The sequence below is a fragment of the Sinohyriopsis cumingii genome, chromosome 16 (genome assembly GCF_028554795.1).
Source record: "Sinohyriopsis cumingii isolate HCF-2022 chromosome 16, ASM2855479v2, whole genome shotgun sequence".
In the NCBI taxonomy this organism is placed as follows: domain Eukaryota; kingdom Metazoa; phylum Mollusca; class Bivalvia; order Unionida; family Unionidae; genus Sinohyriopsis; species Sinohyriopsis cumingii.
Window position 1 is genome coordinate 37,462,156 of NC_142976.1, and position 24,814 is coordinate 37,486,969.

The 24,814-nt window shown below is 34.5% G+C and overlaps 2 protein-coding genes across 10 annotated transcripts in view; one reads left to right on the top strand and one right to left on the bottom strand.

The window, feature by feature from the left end:
- The window catches only part of LOC149780224 (GPI-anchor transamidase-like), a 45,113-nt gene extending 32,030 nt beyond the window's left edge, over positions 1-13,083 (bottom strand). Inside the window, exons 1-4 of the mRNA XM_089936984.1 lie at positions 12,865-13,083; positions 10,537-10,682; positions 6,397-6,455; positions 3,227-3,303 (exon numbers count right to left, since the gene is read on the bottom strand). Coding sequence (XP_089793110.1) covers positions 3,227-3,303; positions 6,397-6,455; positions 10,537-10,682; positions 12,865-12,924 — 342 coding nt within the window. The 5' untranslated portion in view covers positions 12,925-13,083. The remainder of the gene's footprint in view (positions 1-3,226; positions 3,304-6,396; positions 6,456-10,536; positions 10,683-12,864) is intronic.
- Positions 13,084-13,524: 441 nt separating this feature from the next.
- Positions 13,525-24,814, top strand: part of LOC149780225 (uncharacterized) — a 120,665-nt gene continuing 109,375 nt past the window's right edge. For 5 of the 9 annotated variants that reach the window (XM_089936986.1, XM_089936991.1, XM_089936989.1 and 2 more), the window contains exons 1-3: positions 13,526-13,711; positions 18,334-18,589; positions 22,402-22,458. In XM_089936986.1, the coding sequence (XP_089793112.1) occupies positions 13,652-13,711; positions 18,334-18,589; positions 22,402-22,458 (373 nt within the window). In that variant the 5' untranslated portion in view covers positions 13,526-13,651. Of the gene's footprint in view, positions 13,712-18,333; positions 18,590-20,200; positions 20,237-22,401; positions 22,459-24,814 lie in introns of all 9 variants that reach the window. The other 4 variants (XM_089936987.1, XM_089936988.1, XM_089936994.1 and 1 more) reach the window with 4 other exon arrangements.

A 24,814-nucleotide genomic window follows, 5' to 3' on the forward strand; every position in this document is an offset into this window, starting at 1 on the left:
TCATGGCAATGGAAAGACCAATGAAAACAGTCAGAGACTGCTGGAGCAATGTACCTACCATGACCTGTGCATTACAAACACCTTCGTCAAGTGTAAGCCACAACATAAAGTGTCATGGAAACACCCCAGGTCTCATCGCTGGCACCAACTCGACTTGGTCATCACCAGGTGCTCTACCCTGAACAGCTTCCTCTCCACCAGAACCTACCACAGTGCAGACTGTGACTCTGACCATGCCCTCATGAGTAGCAGGGTTCGCCTACAGCCATACACACTACACCGCTCAAAACCAAAAGGATGCCCTCACAAAAACACTGCGAAGATGTCTGTCCCCTCTAAGATGGAGGAGCATGGGTCTGCCCTGGACCAGGCTCTCCAGGACCTGCTAGAGCACGATGCCACAGCCAGGTGGAATGCCAGTTAGGACTGGTTCAATGCACATCAATCAAGGATGGAACCAATAATCGAAGACAAATGAAGTCTTCATAGCTAACAAAAAATGCCCTAATGAATGCATGCTTGCTGCTCTCAGAAGTGCCAGAAGCACCCAACGCATCGCTAGACAGTGCGCAAATGAGTACTGGCAACAACTGTGTGAATCCAGCGCAGTGCCGAGTCTGGAAACATCCAAGGTATGTACAGTGGCATCAAGGCAGCTCTAGGCCCTACAGTGAAAGGGGTCGACCTCCTGAAATCTCTGATGGGAGAGAAGATTGCTGACTGTGAGCAACAGATGGCCAGATGGGTGGAGCACTACTCAGAGCTGTTCTCCTGAGAAATGTCAGTCACCGATGTGGCCCTTAGCAGCATAAAGAAACTGCCCACCATGGAGGAGTTTGACAAAGTGCCCACCTTTGAGGAGCTCAGCAAAGCAATTGACTCCCTCCCAAATGACAAAGCACAGGTAGTGACAACGTCCCGCCCAAAGCTATCAAACGTGGGAAACCAAAACTGCTTCAGTTGCTGCATGAGCTACTTTGCCTCTGTTGGGAGGAAACAGCAGTCCCCCAAGACATGCGTAATGCCATGATTGTGACCCTTTAAAAAAAAACAAGGGCAACCGCAGTTACTGCAATAATTACAGAGGGATTTCGCTCCTTAGCATTGTTGGCAAAATGTATGCTGGCGGACCATGTGTACCCGAATCCCAGTGCGGCTTCAGAGCAGGCAGGTCGATGACAGACATAATCTTCTCCCTACGCCAACTCCAAGAGAAGAGCAGAGAGCAAGGTCAACCACTCTACATGATGTTCATTGACCTCACCAAGGCCTTTGACCTGGTCAGCAGGAAGGGCCTTTTTGAACTTCTCAGTAAGATCGTTTGCCCCCCAAAACTCTGCAGCATGATAATCTTTTTACATGCCGATATGAAGGGAACAGTCCTGTATGATGGATCCTCCTCAACCTCCTTCCCAATCAACAGCGGCGTGAAGCAGGGCTGTGTGCTGGCGCCAACCCTTTTCAGGATCTTCTTATCCCTGCTCCTGTCCTACGCTTTCTACTCATGCACTGATGGCGTATATCTACACACCAGGTCTGATGGGAGGCTGTTCAACCTGGCACGACTGCGCTCGAAGACCAAAGCTGAGGTAAATGTATGTGAATTACATCCTTGAAATATCGAACCATCAAGGTCATGGGTCACAAACGAACAAAAATGGCATCCATAAGAACTTGATTTGATTGATGAAAAGTTTGTTTACCGCAAAACATGAACAACATGGAACTTCATATTTAATACACGTGTCGTGATGTTCCCATCAAACAACCACATAATGGAGAAAACACATTTGGTATTAAATGGGGTAATACAGGCATGTAATTTGAGCAAGAAATGGTGCTGAATGTAAAATGTCAAACCTTGACAAGCAAGTGTAACATAATGATCAACATGGTAAGAGCTAAAACTCACTGACAGAGATTTCCTACAGGCATAATAAATATGGGATTAGCCAACTGGTAATTCAGTATAATTTGACTCCATGGACCAAAGGAGGTCTCAGAACATGCCTATGAAATGGTGCATTATCTAAAATAGGGAGAAGCTATATGTTAAAAATTCATGTAACCACAAAACAACTAATTTGCCACAACTACATGTTCTTGCACTGCCCAAGGTACAATGAGCTAAACATGTAACACTAATATCTTAAAAGAAACATCTCTAATAACATACAGAGATTTCACATGCAGTAGTAAATATCCACCCCAACCCCAAGTAATCAGCTAGGACTCCGGTCCTAGATGTCCTTAATGAACCGTGTAATCGGCTAGGACTCCGGTCTCTTGCTAAATAAAGTATAAATAACATTCAATCTCTAAAAACATTATTAAATAAATAACTTAAAGAGGCAATATCTAAAAACTTATAAATAACATAACATAGGAAGCACCCTAAACACCTCGACTACTAATACCATAATACCCTTGAAAATCTCTCTTCATACATGATTTCTACTAACAACCTACATAAACAGCATAGAACCCACCCCCGTTTTTAGAACATTTTGAAGAAAAAAAACAAAACAAATAAATGCAAGAAACACCTGGCAAATGCAACAAGAAACCAGTGATGTGAAGCAACCAGGACCATTCCTGAGCTCTCCTTCCCACTAATGACAGCCAACCATTCAACTGTAAGGGACCTTTATGGACCCATAAATTGAGGCCAAACTATCAGGGTTCCTTGAACCCATAAAAGCCTGGGGAAGGTGGCACCATTCCCTTCCCAAGGAATAACTAGCAGGTTGCAGTGCAGTCAGAAAAAAGTGACACATGCACAATTGTGTGCACGCCACTATAATTAAAGTCAACAACAAGAAAAACCCCAACACCACAGCTGGTTAATCCTGAGTCTACGACACTATGCTATTGATAATGTAATATTGTATGTTGGACTTGACATTCTCCAAAATCAAGTTCAATGTCTACTTGACCTAAATCACTGATTTTTAAAAAATTGTTTAAACTAATACACACTGTAGGTAAAATAAAACAATTCTGTAGTGTACAGACAACAGGTTATGTCAAGGAACTGATTGTAACTTCAAAATGTTTTTGCATACAGGCAGTAGGTAACCTCAAGGAACTCATCCCAGCTTCAAATGTTGTTAGCACTGTAATTATTCCTCAGGTTAATTTAATGAATAGAGCTCTAATGAACATGTTTCTAAAGGTCAGCAATTTTCACTTCTGAAAAAGTACTGTATATAGTGCTGTGCAATACCTCATATCCTCTGTAGTCTACCTCCACATCATCTCCATATACATTTATATTCTGGTTGGCATTGTTGAACACAGTAGCTGAAAGAAAGGAGCACAAGTGGCATTGTTGAACAAAATGTTGGAAAGGAAAGAACGCATGTGGCATTGTTAAACAAGATAGCTGAAAATGAAAGAACACATGGTGGTTCAGGTTGTTATTGCTGAACACTGTAGATAAAAAAGAGGGTATATTATGGGTACTGCTGAAGGCTGTTCCAGTAAAATATACATGGGACCCAGCGAAAGGCACCGTTAATGTACAATAGTCACCCATAGCAATTTAGAATTTGTACTGTTGTATTGTTTTCAGATGAACTCTTTGGGTAATCTGAGTACCATGACATCTATTTTTTTTAAATTGCCTTCCCTGCGTACCATGTACACCGCTCCCTCGATAACTCGGGCCATGATAACTTGCGATCCCGCTTATAACACGGTGTCCGTCTTGGCTCCTGATTTTTTCCAGAGAAAATGTATTTAAAATATCTTTAAAATATGCTGAACATGAAAAAATTATGATAAGAATTGATAAATTAAACCTTGATACATTGCTCGTTTTATCATCAAAAATGGTGATTAATGCCTGTAAAAATATAATCCATATTTTCAAATTTGCAGGTTCTAAAGAAGAATTAATTTCAGAGATCTCGAAAACGCTTAATTACGCGCATTTGGACGCCAATTTTTGATCTGGAGTGCAGAAAATCACTGAGGCGGGAGTCCTCTGTACGCATGTAATAGGTGCGTGGGAAAATTCAAAGATCTGCCAGTCCTGTTTCAGCCACCTGCTTTGTGGGAAAATGTGTTGATCAGTTAACTGTGCTGATATTTACAACGACAGAATTCAGTGACTGAAAGACTCTTTGATGTACTGTTGCCATTTTATAAGAGTACATTAAAAAAAATAAAGAACATGATGCAACAGCTAGGCGGCTAGTTCAAAGGCTTTGACTGGCGGCCGAGTGAGAAAATGTACTGATATTTAATGATTGAATTCAGAGGCAGAAAGACCCAGTTTTAAAATCCTAGCGAGACCTCTGTTTAAAGATATCATATATTATGTAAGTTTTTATGATAAATAGTTGTCATTATACTGTAAATAAACAGTCTGGTGAAATAGCGATCAATGAAAACTTCTGGTAAATGCTAACAGGTGGCAACAGAGAATGAAATAAACACCAATTAAACGTCTTCCTGTGTGACAGTCACGTTCTAATCCTTTAATTCCGTTTCAGTGTAAACATTATAATCACAACATATTCTGTTCATTGAAAACATGAAAAGAGTCAATCGACCGTCACATCGAAACTCGTGAGTACTTCTGTGAGAACCTAATTACATGTACATGCTGGCTTTGTTTTGATCAACAACTTGGGGAAGTGTTTGTTGCATTAAAAAAAAAAATCGATTACAAGAGACCTCGGGTGCTGGATTAAGGGTCTTGGAGCTGCCTTTGATGTAAAGCAAAACAGTAACAGAGACAATGACGATGATAGTGACTTCGAATGTTTCAGTGAAACTGATGTCATTAATGCCGAGGCTGTTTGGGAGAAATTCATACAGACTCATGGTCCTGAGATGAGTGTTTCTCTTGATGATATGGAGGAGTGGATTTGTGCTGACAATGATTGCCCCACAGCTGAATACATGTCAGATGAAACTATAATTATTTCTATAGCGAACAAATTTGCAGCAGAAGGCGATTCTAACTGGAGTAACACAAGTGTTGAAAGTGATGCAGACGCAGATGTTGCACCCCCACCCCTCTGCACAGGAAGCAATCAAATATTTTGATATTGCCATAAGGTGGCTGGAGACCCAAAATGTTGACTACGTAAAGTTCATGCAGTTGAGAAATCTGAGGGATTTTGCTCGGTGGCAGAGAAACCAAGGAGTAACACACAAAAAAAAAATTAACGGATTTTTTCAAAAAGTGAATTGATATTTGTCAAGTGTGGCACAAACGGCAAGTATTAACTTGTTCTAATTTATGTTGTTTTAAATTTGTAGACCAATTAAATATGTTAGTACTGATTAACCCTTGTTTTTTTTTGTTTTCCATTTTACTTCTATCGCATTCAAATCTATCTATCTATCGTTCGATCAACACTGTTTCTCGAAAAGAGTCGATCTTTTCTATATAAAAAGACGTTTAATTTGGATCAAACAATAAAACTAGAATGTATCCAATTCAACATAAAAATTAGTGATGTAGTACACAATGTGTGAAGTGGTACACATGTTAAGCGAACGGAAACCACGTGGAATGTTTTTGATGATCGCCTCAATATACTGTAATTTATCCTGAAATTAATGTTGTCCTATGAGAAAATAATAAAGTACACCGTTATGAAGAGATATTTATTAACAGTTAATCTCAGAACGATTATAAAGTGAGTATTCAACAGTATAATCTCCCTACCCCCCCCCTTATTTTTCCGTTATGTCGTCAATCACTTTATTGGTTTTGGGCTTATTTTATAGGTCCCTCGATAACTCGCACCTCACTTATAGTGCGGTCAATGTTTCTGGACCCCCATGTGCGCGAGTTATCGAGGGAGTGGTGTATGTTTAAATGGAATAACCCTGAACAAACTGGCTACTGGAAAAGACCACATGCTTAATTTCATCACTGAATGCACAGGGTTACTTTAATGTTTAAAAATTGCATGGGTGATTCTAAGTTGAACATCTAGTGCTTGCAAAGTGGGTGGAGGGTAAGATCACTGGAGAAAAATGAAAATATGTTGTTCTGATTAGCTTTGCCTGAAATTCGCTATCGATACAATTTTGTTGAGCCAATTTTTCAAAATGTGATGCCTTTTGCATTTAACATATTTACTGTTCTCTGATTAGTCGAATGTTAAAAAAAGTGCAAATATTCTACTCTATGTACGAGGTTCTTCAAATCAAGGAATGCCAGATTATCTTGCAACAATATCCTTCATCTCGTGTCATCAAAACAATAATGATTTGGTACGTCTTTTTGTAAACTTGGTAAATTTTTTCTTCTTCCTATTCTTTATGTATGACTCCTTTTCAATACTCTCTTTTGAACTAAATCAAAAACACATAAAACACAGAGAGAGAGAGAGATTCTAAGTAGGGACTAATAATCAGTTACTGACATACCTGGTCGTGGATTTCTGGGATTACAAGCCATGTCATCTGCCACCATCAAGATAATATGACTGAAAATTAAATCAAGGTTATAAATATATACTGGCTTGAAAACCTGTCAGTGACTAGCATATGGCTGGACTGTGACGAGTTCAAGAATTAGACATTCAAATATGGGGGGGGGGGTCAGTGACCATCACATGGATGATCTGTGATATGTACAAGAATTATAAGCAAATCTGTGGGTTTTTTATTTGCAGATACAATTTCATAAAAGTACTGAATAGACCATTTTATTTAAAATTGAAAACTTTCATTTTTGTATTTTAACAAATATAATACCAGAATATTATTTGGCTTTAAGTTTTTTGTTGCCTATAAGTTGAAGAGTGATTCTCTGAATCAGGATCTGACTCCTCTGATTTAAGCCTGGTGGTCTTAGCCTGGCACCCTGAACTTCTATTGTGAAGTATCCAGGCTATATATAGTTTAAATTCTGCAATAAAATTTTTAAGATAATTTATAAAGATTGTCATCTGTATTTGTTTACACCATCAAGTCACACAAATCTGAATTTAAATACATTACTACTTTACACAGTAAGAATTTCCTATCTTAATACAGTGTGTGTGTGTGATTTGGATTTTTAACACTGCTTGAACAATTTTTCAGTCATATTGCTACGATGTCTGCATTGTGGTAGTTTATAGTGATGTCTAGCACTGAGGCATTATGCCGCAGACATGTCCCACCCAATCACATTATCCAGACACCAGGCCGACCAGTCCTAACACTAACCTCTTGATGCTTAGCGCCAAGCGAGGCAGCTGTTAGTACCATTTTTGTAAGTCTTTGATATGACATCAGCCAGGGATTGAACCAACGACCTCACACATCCGAGACAGACGCTCTTACCATTAGGCCACCAGAGTGGTTATTATAAAATAATAAGAATTTCCTGTCTTAACATAAATAGCAAGAATTTCATGTCTCTTAATTTAAACAGCAAAAATTTCCTGTATCTTAAAGGAGACCAGAAAATCCGTAAATTGCTGAGTTTTTCTGAGTTCTGATGAGACAACAGATCATGTGGTCCTGTGATGCAATACTAAACAGTCCTCGAATACAAACAGAAAAAAGGCAAGCGAGACAGACAGGAGACAAGATTGGGGTTGCACATTCAAAAGTTGAATCTGCTTCCAAGATATACTCATAACTATATCTGTTGAATTGTGTGTTAACAATGTATTAAGACCTGACAGCAGAAAAACACAACAGTAAAAAGGTGCTCATTTTTCATATTTTGGAATTTAAAAAAAAAGGCAATGTCATTTTAAAATAAATACTTGTACATCATGTGCTGTGCAAAAATGTAATAAGGGTTAAGTGATGGTGCCCAATGTAAAAAAAAAATATTTACACCAATGCAATAAGTTCATTTAAGGATGAGGTTCAATCGTATATGTAAATGACGTATTCATTACATACCCCCAACACACATACACACCACCTAAGGACTGATATCTTGAAAATATACATCCAACACTGAAACACTGAGAGATAATACTGAATTCTGGGCAAAGAGACTAGAACGGGGACTGACTTGTGTGTGAAACAATATTCGTTACTGGGGAGGTGTAAAATGCATTGAGAACGGTTTTCATTGGTCGTAACTTAAGCATGTTTTTTTCATACACAAAAAAACCACAAATAAATCTGCAAAGCAAAAATCATAAGTAAGTAATTTAAACATCAAGAAGCTTCCTTCTCATGATTCAGTTAGTGTATTTTACACGAAGACTACAGTTGGCATATTGACAATCTGATATTATATACATGTCTGATATAATAGTTTATGTACTGTACTGGTCAGTGCTCAAAAAAATTTTTTTTAGGTACAGGCCCCAGGCTAGTGACTTAAATAAACCCACTAGCCCTGACTGAAATTCCACAAGTCCAGACAGTTCATTCCTGTCAACTCTCAAGCCGGAAGAAAAACCTCCTGATTTTTGGGGTATTTCCACACCTACCTCCCAATCTCATAACATTTCCTGAGTTTTCAAAGAGAACTCCTGATTATTATATTATATCTGTCAATTTTAATTTCTCAGAAAAGAAAAACCAAACCATACATAAATATAACATATGCAATCCACAGATGCAATATTCTATTTATCACTTGTGAATACTGTAGTGACGAAATAATTAATATCACAGGACAGTTTTTTCTTCAGTAAATTGAATGTTAAGATCAAACATTATTATGTAAATTTTTTAAGATTTTTTAAAACCACAACAGTACTGTAGTAAAAAAAAATAATTAAAAAGATAAAGTTGTCGCCAATTAGCTTAAATCCCATGAATGATCAGTGTGAATGTTGTGTAATTTTCTCTGCAAACAAAACTGTATCTCCATTTCCGCCAAAGAAACACAGTCTTTTAACACCTGATATTCCTCTACCGTATATGTAAAGTTTAATTACCATGATTAAATTAAAAGGAATAAAACAAAATATACCATGCAGCATATGTGAACTCAAAGAACTAATTCAGAATAAATATTTTGTTCAGTAAACAGTGTTACATGCCTTCAGACTTTAACCGAAGGAAATAAGGTGGGATATAAAATGTGGGAAAAACAGTTTCCACATGTACGGTAACTTGTGACTGCAGATTTGAACTGTTAAAATGAAGTCCTAGGCATCGTAAGTTACAATAAAATAGGGCATCGTTTAACTTGCCAATCAATGGCTGGTGCTTACATACACACACTGTTGAACATGGTTACTTTAAAGTATGTCAGAATAGCAGTAATTTTCACAAGATAAATGCAAGGATAAGGATTAACTGTTAATTAGTCACACTGGCTATTTTTGTAACTCATATGTTTAACAATTTTCCCAGAATTTACAATATCCAACAGTATCTCTGGAACAGCATCAACGTTTAGTCTAGGCCTAGCATTTACATATCCTAGAGCTGCCATTTTTCAGCATCCCTCTCGAAACATTCCTTTGAGAAATGTAATGAGCACAGAGTGCTGTATTGTGTTTCTTTGAAATAGACTCACTTGTAATAATGTATCCATACTTTCTTTATGCCTTTATCTTTTGGAAAAGAAGAAAAAAATGTCCACAGCCTTTTCTTATTTTGCTATTATACCCAGTGCAATGCAAAATGGCATTGTCTTTTACTCTGGCAACTGCCAGTCAGGATGCTGGAGTCGCTACTATGATGTCACATCACAAAAGTAACCAAATAGGCATGGAAATTCAGCTTCTAGAACATATGCCAATATTTAAATATTGGCATTATGGTCGCAGATGATACTTTACAATAAGGTTTTCTTCTACAGTGCTTTTATTATTATTCTATATTTTCATTGATTTCCAGTCTCCTTTAATATAAATGGCAATAATTTCCTGTATCTAAATATAAACAGCAAGAATTTCTGTCTTAATTTAAATAGCAAAAATTTTCTGTATCTTAATATAAATAGCAAAATTTCCTGTATTTCAATATAAACATCAAGAATTTCCTGTATCTTAATATAAACAGCAAAAATTTCCTGTCTTAATTTAAATAGCAAGAATTTCTGTCTTAATTTAAATAGCAAGAATTTCTGTCTTAATACAAACAGCAAGAATTTCCTGTATCTTAATATAAATAGCAATTGTGATAATTTGCAATTTGTCTCTAGTTTATTTTAATAATATAAATAGCAAGAATTTCCTGTAACTCAACTGAAATAGCAAACTTTTCTACATCTTAATGTAAACAGTAAGCATTTCCTATATCAAAAATTAGATGAAGTTCTGAATGACCTGAAATTTTCAAATTTATCTGATCATAAATATAATCATCATAAATGTATTTTGAAAGAAAAGGAACATCAATACAGTAATTATATCTTTAACTTTCAGCTTCCAACATTAATAAATCAAAGTTAAAATATTAAGGATCTCTAATGATTCAATCATAATATGTAAATTTTCCAGGGATGACAACTCTGAATATAGGCAAATAATAGAAAATGTTATATGGAAAAAAATATTTACTCATGTAACCATTTCAACCTGAAATTATTATCAAACAAAAAATATTTTGAAAAAAGAAACTCCTGAAGAGTGTCCGCTTCCAAACACACTGTACCTATCTGGGATGCCCAGGCGTTTGACACTCCTGTATATAGACAAGACATTGGCCACATGCCGATAGTTAAACCAGAATCTTGAGGCGTCGACCAGCACTGCCCAATTATTGGTGTGGTTACTGGCAAAGAACTCCTCAACTGGAGGCTGAAATATATTATTTATCTGAATAACTTTCAGTAGTATAAAAAGTTCAGGATAATACCACTAAATCACATTAGTAGCTTTGCATGTACTTGTACATTTTATACAAGTTCTAGTCCTTTTGATATGAAATTCTTCACTTTGACATCTCAATTAAATTATATGTCATTATCATTTGTTTCAGCATTATATATTTAGGTTTGTATTCAATTCCAGTTTCAAACTTATTGTTCATTTTTATTTTTGTGTTTGTACGACGCAAATCTCCATGTCATTTACATATGGAGGACATCATCAGCTGTTTACTATTTAGGTTAGGTCCAAAACATGCTCCCGACTCCCTTGCACCAAACCCATTAATCTCTTATGGAGATTAAGTTTTCTTACAAACGATATAAACAATTTTAGAATTAGATTTTGCAACCAAAACATTCTTTTAACTTCAGTGAGTTTAGTGATTTATAGATACTGAAAGGACACAAATTGGTTGGCATGATTCTTTGCATATTTGTATTTTATGCAAATATACTGGGTAATAATTGCATAATGAAAGTTTTTAATGTGTTTAAAATATATCACACATTTAAATTTTAAGCAACAAACACCAGAGTATTAACCATATCTTGGCTTTATCACGAACAAAGAATAGTTTATGCTGAGGCAATTCATATCAATTGATCCACTAAATCATATTAACTCATTAGAAACAAAGAATAGTCTATGCTGATGCAAATTCATTAGTAGATCCACTTGTCTACATTCTAAAGAATCATTAGAAAACATACAATCAGAAAAAAGTTTTGCTGATGTCTGAAATCTGACATGTCAGATAACTCTTGAAATGCAACACTATGCATGATCTTGAAAGGCAACACTATGCATGCTGACTGTTTAAGTGATCAAAACTAGTAAATAATGAGTTTTCTTGTATAGCGTTCACAAAATATCCCCCTGTCACTTAACAAAAACAAAATACACGAAGTCCAAAACAAGACAATGCAATACGCACTTCATTAAAATCATATCTAATGCTTGGCAAACCGTAAGACATGAAGAATAAAATCTGTAATGAAGCATATGATGATTTTCCAAAAAGGGGTCTCAGTATAAACCAGCTCCTTTCCAAAGAATTAACATAAAACATGAATAACTCCCCCAATAAATTAATGTAGCTTCACAGTATGTAGACTCAGCATGTGCAACTACCTTTTGGGAACAGCACGGATAAGTAATTTTCAATCTAAGTCACAGGCTGGTAGTTTGCACACAGCTGATGTAGACAACTGACTACAAAGCAGAGCTAGCCATCCACAGCTGTAGACACATGGATTCATGGCATGAAGATCTCAAAAACGGCCAATAATATTCTCACATGATCCCTATTGTACCCACCCGCTTATTTTAAGAACAGAAAGCATCAAGGATAAACAAAATGCACAAAACTTAGTCATTTCATTTTTGTAAGTCTTTGGTAAGACTTGGCCAGGGATCGAACCCACAACCTCTTGCATCCAAGGCAGATGCTCTAACCACTAGGCCACCAGAGTGGTCAACCTTCAGATATGAAAAATACTCACAAATTTGGGTTGTGGTATAAAAACTGTTGCTATGACTTGTCAATACAAATCAGTGCCGGTTTACCCATGATGCACACTAAGCATGTGCTTAGAGAACCTGCCCAACAGCGGCACAAGAAAAAAATCAAACTGTTGATAAAATTGAATGAATTATATATCATTATGATTTGCATACAAAGAGTATTTTTACTTGGAATGATGTCAACACTGGTATTTTCCCACCTTTTTACCTTTCGATAGTTTTTTAGTTTCACATTTTGTTGTTGGGGGGGGGGGGGCACCAGAATATTTTAATGTTTAGGGCTCTGAATGAGTGAATAGTGTTATTTTACAATAGCTATCCAAAAATATAGATTTTCTTGATCTGACTTTTGTGTTTAACTTTTTTTTTTTTACTTTTTATTAGGCATGTGGATGCAGCATTAAATTTGTTCATCAAAACTATTCCTTGCACCCCAGGCTTATTTCCGGTACATAAGGTGAATCTCCAAGCCCGTTCTGCACCAAGTTCAGGACTGAACCTTGGTGAGGGTTTGTGTTTTTTTAAGTATCGTGGAATCTACTTAAAGTTCATGATTGAAACATTAATTTTAAAGGCATTTCCTTACATCAGCGGTGTTTACTGTCAGTACACTGGTGGATAAACTAAGAAGAATTGCGAAAATCATTTCTGGTCGTACGTTCCTCTGTAAACAACATTCAACGCCGTCACGATGGTTCCTCCTATGAGGAGCTACAAACTATAATCCCGTCAGGCAAACAGATAGAGAAACCAGACTAAATCTACCGGATGCGTTGCACTGTGACGTTCTTGTTACATTATGACGTCAGTTCACGCGCTACCTTATAACGTTGTCGGTTTTGTGTTCTATCGCCAAAAATAAATAATCCTATGATATATTTTGATCTCCGGAATTTTCTTAAATAACAAAAAAACTTCAACTTGTGCACCAAAAGCGCGTACAATTATAAGGGAGGTAACCCAAAGCATAACTGTAGGTTCCGTCAATTTACACCTTAAGGAGGCCGCCATATTGTACACATTTTTTGTATTTATGCGCCTTTGAATTTCCATTGAGTTTTTATTATATTAAGCTATAACATTTATTACTTTTCATTCAAGAATATATAAACAAGTTTATTTTCAAAGTAGAAACAAATCCATAAATTTCACGCTTTTTACCATAATTGAGAGATTTATATTTCTATAGCGAACTACTTTTATAATTGCCTAAACGGATATTGCTACGCAAATGTGTTTTCCTTAGATACAGACTAGCGGTGTAAATCATTGAAAGTAACCCTGTACTACGTTTCTGAAGAGTTCAGTGTTTCCCCTAAACCGCCAAAATTTCCACCCAGGAAGTAGCATTCATCAGATGCCACAACGGCAAAATGTCGACGGAGGAGGCTAAATCCTATTTAGCCAAGCGAGAAATTCCTCGCTTGTTTGAGGTAAGTTTTTAAGAGAAAACTTAGAAGCGTCCATGTCAACTGCAGTTTTGCATGGTGTCATCTGTATCACCTGTACTAATACGATATCTTTATTGTGGTTAAGTTTCATCTCTCTTTCGATAATGCTTGAATGAATATGAATTCTAGCATTCCCCGACATCATGCCAACTGTTTCAGACCTTGACTTATTCAGATCAAATTACATGCTGATTCGCACCAAAATGCCACTGATTTGGACCTAGCTACGATGTCGTAGCTTCGACGTAGTCACCGAAGTAGAGGTACTAATATTAGTACTAATTTGGATTATGTAAATATTATATAATAAAGACAAACGATGAAGCACAAATACGTGTTTTATTTTAGTACTTATTTTTATTTGCGCATACGAGACAAATGTTACAGTATTTTTCTTTTTCAGTTTATAAATTTACATAAAGTAGTTTTTATATGAATAACTACTAGTGGTTCTACAATGTCAATTCGAACTATTGTTCTCAGAAATCAGAATAAAATAGATATCAACTATCATGTTTAGTTTTTTTAAATGAACTTTTTAATGTTTACCATAAAGAAAACATGAAATTATTCTTTTTATTAATATCTACAAAAAACATATTGAAATGTTTTATGAATCAGTCCAGTATGGCCAAAGTTCAACACTTTCAAACAATAATGAATATAACCCATGATTCTTTTGTATTTCTCATGCAGTAATGTTTTTTCCAAATTTACTTACCAAAGAAATACTTCATAAAGAGTTATTTATGAGTAACATAATATTAAATGTACTTGACTGTTGTCATTCAGTTTTATCTTGTTAGTGAAATCTTGAACCAAAACACCACAGCTAATTTTAATTTCATTCAAACATTTCCAAATTTTGCAACACAAAAATTTAATGAAAAGCACATGCTAAATCTATCAAATGTTTGATTTCTGAATATATAAAGTTTTCAAAGTTATTTAAAATTTGCATTTTATTTTGTTTTCTTTAATGATAAAGAGTATGTGCTAATTATAGGAGCATTGATCAAACAAGTTTGCAAATTGCTGGTGCGATCATCTGACTATTATTGTTTGCATTAAGGGCATACTGATCAAGTTATAAAACAGACAACGTTAACATCATTAAGCAATTTTAATTGCTTAATTAAATTTTGCTAGTTATTATGTTTGGATCAGATTTCATCACTGGGCTTAGATTTCAGTAAATTGGAAATGTATAGTACTTTAAGTTATTATAAGAAGTAGATATATTACTTTATCAATGAAAATATTAGACAGAGATTAGCAAAGTATATTTCATCTTTCAACACAGATAACACCATCATTACATTATTATTTCTTTATTATAATTAACACAAGGTCCCAAAAATTTGCAGAACAAAGCTGTTATGATATTGTGTTGAATTAAATCTTAAATTTGTCAGGACTTCACTTTAGTTTAGTTTTTAGGAATATTACTGCCTAAGCCTTGATATTAGTACTTCTATTATTTTTTGATAAAATAAACTATTTCAGTGATGCACAAAGGCAGATGAATTGCTTTGTAAACATTTCACTGTTAAATTGACAACACTAAACATTCTTATATTATTTCATTTTATTTGTGTACAGAATATTGCCATTACCTCACATACAACTGTAGTTTTGTTGCATTAAATGCAGTTTTAAATTGCCCAGTGTACCTGAGAACAAATGAGAAATAAAATATTGTTTAAACAATTGTAAATGTCACATTTTACATTCAAGATGAAATTTGATAATACTTCATATGTTCCAAATCAGCATGGAAAATGGTTTGAATCAGGCTGCATCCTTGCACCCCAGAGTTCGGTTTTCCTGACTTTACTTTGTACTGCATTACTTTCTGATGACTTCGGTTTTATTTAGTACACAGTTTTATACTGATGAGCTCTTGAGTGAATTAGATTTCCACCATTACATAATATCCATTACAAGAGTTATGCCCTCTGATTACCCATCCTTCTGACTTCGGTTTCTGGTGGATCCAGTGCACTTGAAAGAACTGTTATTTGTCATATGATTTGTATTCTTTATATATATATATATATATATATATATATATATATATATATATATATATATATATATATATATATATATATATATATATCTGCAGTCGGATGTGACTTATACATCAGTCTATGTGGTATTGAAAATCTGAGCTGAGTTGATGAAGGCAGTGTTATTAAGTCTTTGACCTCTGTCAGTTACCAATCCACATTCTAATCAGACCATCTGCTCCTGATGATTTCACTAATAGCCTTTAGGAGACTTGTCATGGTGAGCTTTAAGAGATAATTATCAGATGCTTATTGATTTTTGATATTATCACAAAGAAAAATATCACAACAAATAGACTGACAACCTGTCTTTGCTTCATGTATACTGATTAGGACAGTACATTATGTACATGCACAGTTTATGTTTTAAAAAAATTCATGGGTTTGATAATCCCCAGATTTATCAAGATGATGAGAATAATAGAATCCATATATGTCTTAGTATGGAATAAATAAATCCCACCTAAAAGTCAAAAGATTTCCATATCCCATATCAAGACAAAATAATGAATTTCTTTCAATATTTTTCATATCTGATTAGGTAGGATCTTTTGTAGCAGAGTGGTCTAAGGTGCTCACCTGTACAGATCACTCACATCTGACCACAGTCCATATGGACTCGAGACTCAGTGCAGACAATGTGGGTATGTGAGAATTTGTTGTTGTTGTTATAGGGTTTAATTCCATTTTTCAGCACAAGATTGGCTATACATGGCGCCAGTATAAATGGTGGAGGGAGAACCAGGGAAGACCCTGGATAGAACCACCATCCCACAAGAAGCTACTGGCAAGCTTTCGCTTGTATTCACACTGGCCGAGACCAAGGCTCAAACTCACACAGACAGGTGAGATGGCAGTGATCCGTAATAGTGAGTGCTACACTCAGCCACTCATTGCCTTGGTATTTGAGAAAGCTTACCAATTACTTCTTGTGGGTTGTTGGTTCTTCCCTGGGTCTTCCTAGTTCTTTTTATTCCACTAAATATATTGGCTGCCATGTATAGCCTAGCATGTGCTCAAAAATAGTATTAAAGTCACAAAACAAACCCAAACCAATTGCTTCTCATTGGTAAAAAAAAACATCAAACAGTATCATCAGTGTAGATATAGCTTTGGAAATTTCTTACTTAATTGGAAAAATCATCCAAAGTTTACTTTATTTCAGAATTTGTCTTTTCAGTAATAAAAAGATGAGAAATAATGCATCTGTTCATGTTGTCATAAAAACATTTAGATCATCTACAGGATCAGACTCATGTGGGATAGGTATATTTCAACATGCCATTCTATATTGGGCAGATTGTATGTCACATTAGCAGGAATGACAGAAGATAATTTTCTTACATGGGCAAACTGTATCACACATTAGCAGGAAAGAGAGAAACTAATCTTCTCAAATGGGCAGACTATCTCACATTAGCATGAATAAGAAAGTAATCTTCTCAAATAGGTAGACTGCCTCACATAAATCTGAATGAGAGAACCTAATCTTCTCACATGGGCAAACTGTATCACACATATGTAGGAATGAGAAAAACTAATCTACTGACATAAGCAAATTGATCACACATTAGCAGGAATGAGAGATCTACTTCCTTTCCAGGGAGGTGGGACTTGGCCACATGTATGTCATACGCAGTGAAACCTTGTTAATCTGAAGTTCATTTACCCAAAGGTTTTGAAATCTGAACACCATTAATGATTGGGAACAAACTTGCTCATGATATTTACAAAGCCTTAATTAATCCAGTTTCCTCATCAATGTAGATTAAATGACTAGAATCTAAATTAACAGGTCTAATTGTATAAATAAATAGTTGGCAAAATGTTTGTCTCCTGGCGAGTTCTGAGACAATAAAATGCTACTTGACCAACTTGCTGCTTTTTGGATCTGATCGACCATTTCTCTGGATTTATAATGGCAAAGATCTATAAAGTGCATATTATAAATCCACTTGACATTGAATTTACCTTATCATTAGCAAGTGATTCTCAGCTTATTTTTTTCTTTTGATTCCTGGTTATTGATTTTTAGCATATTTATTTTTCAGACACCTTGTAATTGATTTTCATTACAATGTTTCTTTAGGATTATGATGTCATGCCAATAACATTTTATAACATAGAAAATTCCACGAAAAATTATATTTCTTTGTCAGTAAGTTTTTTCTTTCTTCAAAGAGCCATTATCTGATTGCTGAACAACCCACCCAATTCTGTAATTCTCAATGTTGATGTGACTGTTTCCCATTTTCTGTCTTTTAAATATAATAAGTTTTTGAGATTTTTGTATAAAATGTGTGTGTGTGTTTGTGTGTCTGCATATTGTTTGTGTGTTTAATAAAGTGTGCTAGTTTATTAGTTGTTTTTCGATAACATTTTGTGAAACCTTTGTGTCATTGTATTTGTTATTATGAATTCTTATAATTATTTCAATCAAAACTGAAGAATTTGAACTTAAAATGTAAAGTAACAATATGTGTCTGGAGTTTTAGAAATGTCATGGTCAACTTAATTGCCTTTTTCTTCCAGAGCCTGATGACAGGGTTGATGTATAATCGCCCTAGTGATCATGTTCAATATCTGATAGACTGCCTTGTGAAAGTGAAGGACAAAGGTCAGGAGAATATAACTTGGAGTTCATTTGTGGACATACGGAGATCAAAAACACCACTTCCACCAATCAGCAGTAATGACAAGAAAGGGCACAAGTCAAAGGGTGGATCAAGATCAGGTTCAAGAAATGGACAGAGGCCTATCTCTAGAGAGCGATCCAGAACTCCTGTTGGTAAGGAGCTGTATTGATGAACACAAGGGCAAGCAAAACTTGATCCTATTGTAAACAATGATATAGCTATTGTCAGAGCACATGAAACATTTTGGAATTATCTATTTGAACAACTTTTCTTATTTCTTATCTCCTATTTTGCTTTCAGTTTGAAATTTAAAGGCACCGGGAACATCAAATGACATAACAAAAACACTGTTTTAAAATGTAATTTGTATATCAGACATCTTGCATGCCATTTTGCTATGTCTTCTAAAACCACAATTTATTGGTTTAAACAAATTATTTGTAAAAATTAATTTCTGTATTCATTTTTATGCTAAATGTTTCCCTAAAATGAAAGCATAACCTGGAGAATCTCATTTTTCTTTAGGCAGATCCTGACAAACTCCATTAGCTTGATATATACAAAAATTCTGTAACAAAAACTTGGAAAAATAGCTGTATTGCCATTTGTCACAGTATCTATGTTACAAATAAAGTAATTTGTGGCATCTTAATTAATATATAAAAAGTGTATCTTATGTGCAATTCTTATTAAAAATAGTGGGAAGTGTGTACATAGGTGTATCATTTGAGAGCTTTAAAATGGGAAGGGTGGGCATGGGTGTATCATTGGAGAGTTTTAAAGTGGGAAGGGTGGGCATGGGTGTATCATTGGAGAGTTTTAAAGTGGGAAGGGTGGGCATGGGTGTATCATTGGAGAGTTTTAAAGTGAGAAGGATCAGCATGTGTATATCATTGGAGAGTTGTATAGTGGGAATGGTGGGTATGGTTTATCAATGCTGAATTAAAAAGTGGGAAGGGTGGGTATGGGTGTTTCATTGGAGAGTTTTGGTAAAAAAATAATGGCATAATCTTTGAATAGAACAACTTATGATGTGGTTTTTCAGTCAACTTCTTTCAAATTACCATCTCCACCCCTCTGTACTTCTGAATGGCCATGTTCTTACATATGACAACAGTTATACATATTTGTGTCATATTTTAAAATAACAATTAGTCAGATAAAGGTATGATGACTAATTACAGATCTGTGTGTACTTGAACATGTTTTTAAGTAAATTTAGAAATTGTTCTTTGAATGTCAAAAATAGATTACTCAAATATTTTTGCTGCACAGTATACTTCAGTCCTCTGTGGATAAACTTTAGTCAGTGTATGGAAAGAAAAAAATATTTTGGGTTATAATAATAGTTTTCATTTACTGTTAAACATTCCAAGATGGATCAGTGCCTCTACCATGTTTGTATTCAGTTTTGAAGAAGTAATGAGAAAGTATGTGTTTTCAGTGATGACAAGAATATATAATAGTAAGAATTGTATACTGAAATGTCTGTAGAACAATTCTATTCATTTAAAATCTCAGATTATAGATAGAAGGAACAAATTACTATAGACTTTGAATGTCTTACATAATTTTGTTTTTAACAATGCCAGATATTTTCAACATTTTTTGACAGAATCTACCTTAGTTATGGCCCTTGTTTGACTTTGACCTTTGCCTTTCAATGGCATCATATTTGCAGGGGCATCTGTATCTTTTGGATACATTTGTGGTTCAGATGATATAAGCATGTACTGTATGACTGTGTATTGATTTGATTTCAGCTCTAATAACAAAGCAAGAAAGAAACCACAGACATGGTATACATTGACACAAGACACAGAGTGATTTCAAATGTTCAACTCATTTGGTGTTAATCTAGTTATAATTGCTGCTCTGTAAGGTTTCCAATTCATTATAGATGATTAAACATGCCAAGCTGTTTCATCATTTAATTAGCGTCACTGTAATATTCCAATCCAATTTACAAATCAATACAAGGTTAAACCGGACTGATATATGCACAAGCATTTATGTTTCAACATTAATATATGTGTAGGGTTTTAAATTCCATATAGGGACAAAAGTTTCAAATGCAAAATGATTGAATCAAAACTTCCTAAAATTTTACATTATTATAAATGGTTTCTAATTTGCACCCTCCCCCTTTCTCCAATTTTTATGTTTTTATTTTGACAAACAAGAAGTTTTGTGCATGGAAATGACAAATAAAACACAATCTGTGCTTTCAGCAGAATAGAGTACAGGGACGATTTGGGGTGGGTGGAATTGGGATTGGGAGCTCTCTTCAGTGCACAAAATGAAGGTATTGCACCCTTTTATACCACTTGACAAATTTTTCTGGATACAGCCATACTAAATTATATTTGAATGTAAACATAATGTACTATTAGTTCCATAATAATCCTGACTGACTGTTCATTAAACAGATAAAGGACCAAAACGGTGTGCTTGAAAATACTTATATAGTTATAAATGAATAAGCTTGAACAATGCAATTTTATAATCCATTTGATTGGTACCAAAAGAGTTAAATTTGATGATCACATTTCACACACATTGTCAAAGGGTTTAATTGGTTGCCAAAACTCATACACACTTGTGACCTTCTGTGGCAAAAATAAAAGTTTGATAAGGTGATGGTGGTATTGTTGGGTAGCTGAAGATAAAAAGAACACAGATATGACAAATAGTGTTTGCTGTATGTGTGTGCAATTAGGAGTAATACTATTTGCTGTATGTGCCATTAGGAGAAATACTATTTGCTGTATGTGGAATTAGGAGAAATACTATTTGCTGTATTGGAAATTATGAGAAATAATATTTGCTGAATTGAGACTCTAAAGTTACAGACTGAAAAGTAAAAATTTACCAAACCTTTCTCCAATAAAGATCTTTTGATCCAAAAATTACAACTCATTATTGTATAATCAGACAGTTAATATTCGAGTTTATAGAGCTGTTGTGAAGTCAATATTAGCAGTTAGAAAATGAGAACACTGAATTTTATTTTGTTCAGGTATGTTTAATTTTCTTAAAGTCTATTTATAAGGCATGGCTATGTCTCAACCCTAAGAGTGTACAGTTAATATGAGATTTAATTTGGGTATACCAGTAACTTTGAATTTAATACACGGATCAGTGAAGTTTACTACTTGCAGTCTTGATTTTTTACTGTTTGTATAATTTGTAGTGAAGGATGAACAAATGTAGTTTCAGAGAATGTTGGGCTTAACTCAGCAACAAGATTTTGCTTAAGACAAGTCTGAGCTTTTAAATATATTTGGCCAGATTATTTGTCAGTCTAAATTGTATACAGTCAAGTCACTGGGTTCATTTGGTCTTTATGTCTAGGACATTTGACTTCTGGGTCTGTTATTTTAAAATATCCGTCAAAGCTTTGTTGGCTGATGCAGACCTTATTCATCACAATATGAAAACCTCTTCTTGAGAAATGTCTGAATTAGTTTAAATATTGTGTAGCTAATAGGAAAGTTGGAAAAATAATTGGACTCAGTGGTACACCTTCATTGTCATGGGGGTATTGTATGTACATATGTCCTACTATAATCATATTGGGATTTGTTATGTTTTGAGGGATACTGGCAGTTTAGGGTTGAATCAAAAATAAAAAAGTAATATTATTTCAAGATTTTATTTATCATTAATGTAATGGAAGTATGGGTTTATGTATCTAGAGTAAGCTACCTCTTTAAATAAACAAATACTGACTTCTGATTAGTTTATAGCAGTAATGAAGAAGATAGTAAAATTAACGATGTTAATGAATCGTGACCATGCTAATTTACAGTCCAGATATTTGATCCTTTGATCATTGATAATTTGTATTATTTTAAAGTCTCATTGAAATTTTTTGTGTGTAGTTTTTCTTTGTGGAAGTGAAATCACTTGGCTATTGTCTGTGCACTTGCATGGAGAGCTCATCACTGTGTATTGTTGTTAGGTCCTGGTCCATTTGTGAGAATACAGACGTATGTGGGATATGATAAACCCTCGGAAGGTGACATGCTTAGTTGGTCTGCAGTGAGAGCACTGAGTTGAATTGCACAATGGTTTTTTTGTATGGTGTTTTTTTGCAGCACTAATATCCAGCCTTTAAGGCTCTGGTTTGGGTATTTTTTTTCTTCTCTTGTCCTTTTGCGATTATTATTTCCACATCAACAGTACTAATAATATTATACACACTGGGGATGGTATATCATTTTTAAAGCATGATGTAATTTAGACCATTTGATCAAAAATTCTTTATATTTTGTGACACTTTACTTTCATCTCACTTAGATTTGTCTCTGTTGCTGTTATTACTATTGTACAAATAGTTATACAGTTATTGCCCTTGGCAAGGGGAGTTCATATTTATACATTTATTGCACTAGGTTTGGGGAAATCATAATTATACATTTATTGTCTTTGGTTTGAGTGGATATGAAGATTTGTTCACCCAAGGCAAGTCATATTCCATGAGGTTGAAGCCCATGTATAGCATGACTTGTCACAGGTAAACAATTCTTCAAATGTCCACCAAACAAGGACAATAAATCGTTTATTAAACCCCCCAAAATACAACCCAATAGTGTAAACATGATTACCTGAAGGTGACAATGTTTTGCTCCCTGACAAGTGACATTCTGTGAATCTGTCATTGATATTGTTACTTTTATGAGATATAATAACAGCTCATATAGCCCTGGAATAGGTCTATTTTGTACGTGCATTCATTTAGATGATTCACTAAGTCATCTAGTCCTGTTTTATTATTTTTTATGCTGTCATTGCTTGCCCCATTTAATTGTTTTCTTTAGTAAACCTTTTATTTGTTTTCTTTTTAAGAACTGATATGTCTGAAAACAAAAATACCAACCATTTAAGTCACCCTGCAGTGTTTTGTTGGAAAAGTGAGTCACATCATTTACCTGACAGTGGTATTTGCAACCTCAGCCATTAGGAAGACAATTCATTTGGCGACCTGTTCAATTGTTGGGTGGGGGGGCAGAAATTTTAAATTTATATTTGCTGATGTATTCTGATATCCATGAGGGATGAATATTTACATGGGGTAAATATTCATTAAGCAAACACAATTAATTGTGCAATATACTCATTTGCCCCTTTGACCTTTGTATCAAAGTCACTGTCACATACAGTTAAACTTCCCTAAACTGACTGCTCTGATATCTTGCCTCCTATTCAGACTGGGGACTCATTTGGGTCCTTGTGAGACCCTTTTAATATTTTTAATCATGGCTCTTTAAATATCTTCTGTATAGCAACCCAAATATGGGATCCATTAGTGTCTGATTTAGGGAAGTTTAAATAATTAAAATTAGTGGTTGCCCATCCAAGATCTCCAGTTTTCTCAAGTTTTTATTTGCATTTTGTGATAAAGACTAAGGCAATCTTATGATGTGATGTACCTTAACAGTTTACAAAAATGAGTTTGAGTGTTTAAATTTTGTTGGACCACTAACATTAAATGTGAAAATAACATTAACATTATTGAGAAATTTTTTAAATGTTCCACTGATTTCTCAGCTTTTTGTATTCTTCATGTATAAAATGGTTTTCTAATTATATGGCTTGGGACTTGGATATATGTTTATTACAATGTGTTTGTGCATATGTTTGCTTTTTTGCCAGTTGCATGACCACATGATGTTAGCACCATTAAATACAAATGTCTGGCATTCTTTTTAAACTGTATTATAAATAAATAATGATCCATTTATTTTTATTTCTAAGACTTTTTATTCTTCCTTTTTATTAAAGATTCATTAATTACTCATTTTTTCTTCTTTTGCTGTCAGGTATTATAGTCAGTAATAATATATAAGCTATTAGTTTGGTAAAATACTGGATGAAATGTCTAGGTATCTTACATTATATTAGTTAGTAATACACAATCTATTAGTTTAGTTAAAATAACACATGAGACTTCTAGGTATCTCATTATATTAATCAATAATAATAAAGTTATTAGTTTAGTAAAATTTAATGCATGAGAAATTTCAGACCATCACAACACAAACAAATGACTATAAATTAAATACTGATAAAAAGGACTTTTTATTCTGTAGAACCAGTAGTTTTCTGAAAACCACTAAAATGAATGAATTTTAAGATGGTAGAACAGAATTTTTTTAAGGTAAATTCCTACAGTGCAGTACTGTGACTTAACAAGTTCTTTGACAAGATTATGTACAAAAGTGAAGTTACACTAGGTTACTGCTGTATTGCTGCTTGCATTAAAATGTTTTTTGCTTGTATTGGGATCTTAGGTGAAGTAATTCAGCATTGGAATTTGTGTGATAGGAAAGATTCTTGACAGGACTGACATTGAGCTATCATGCATGTATTTA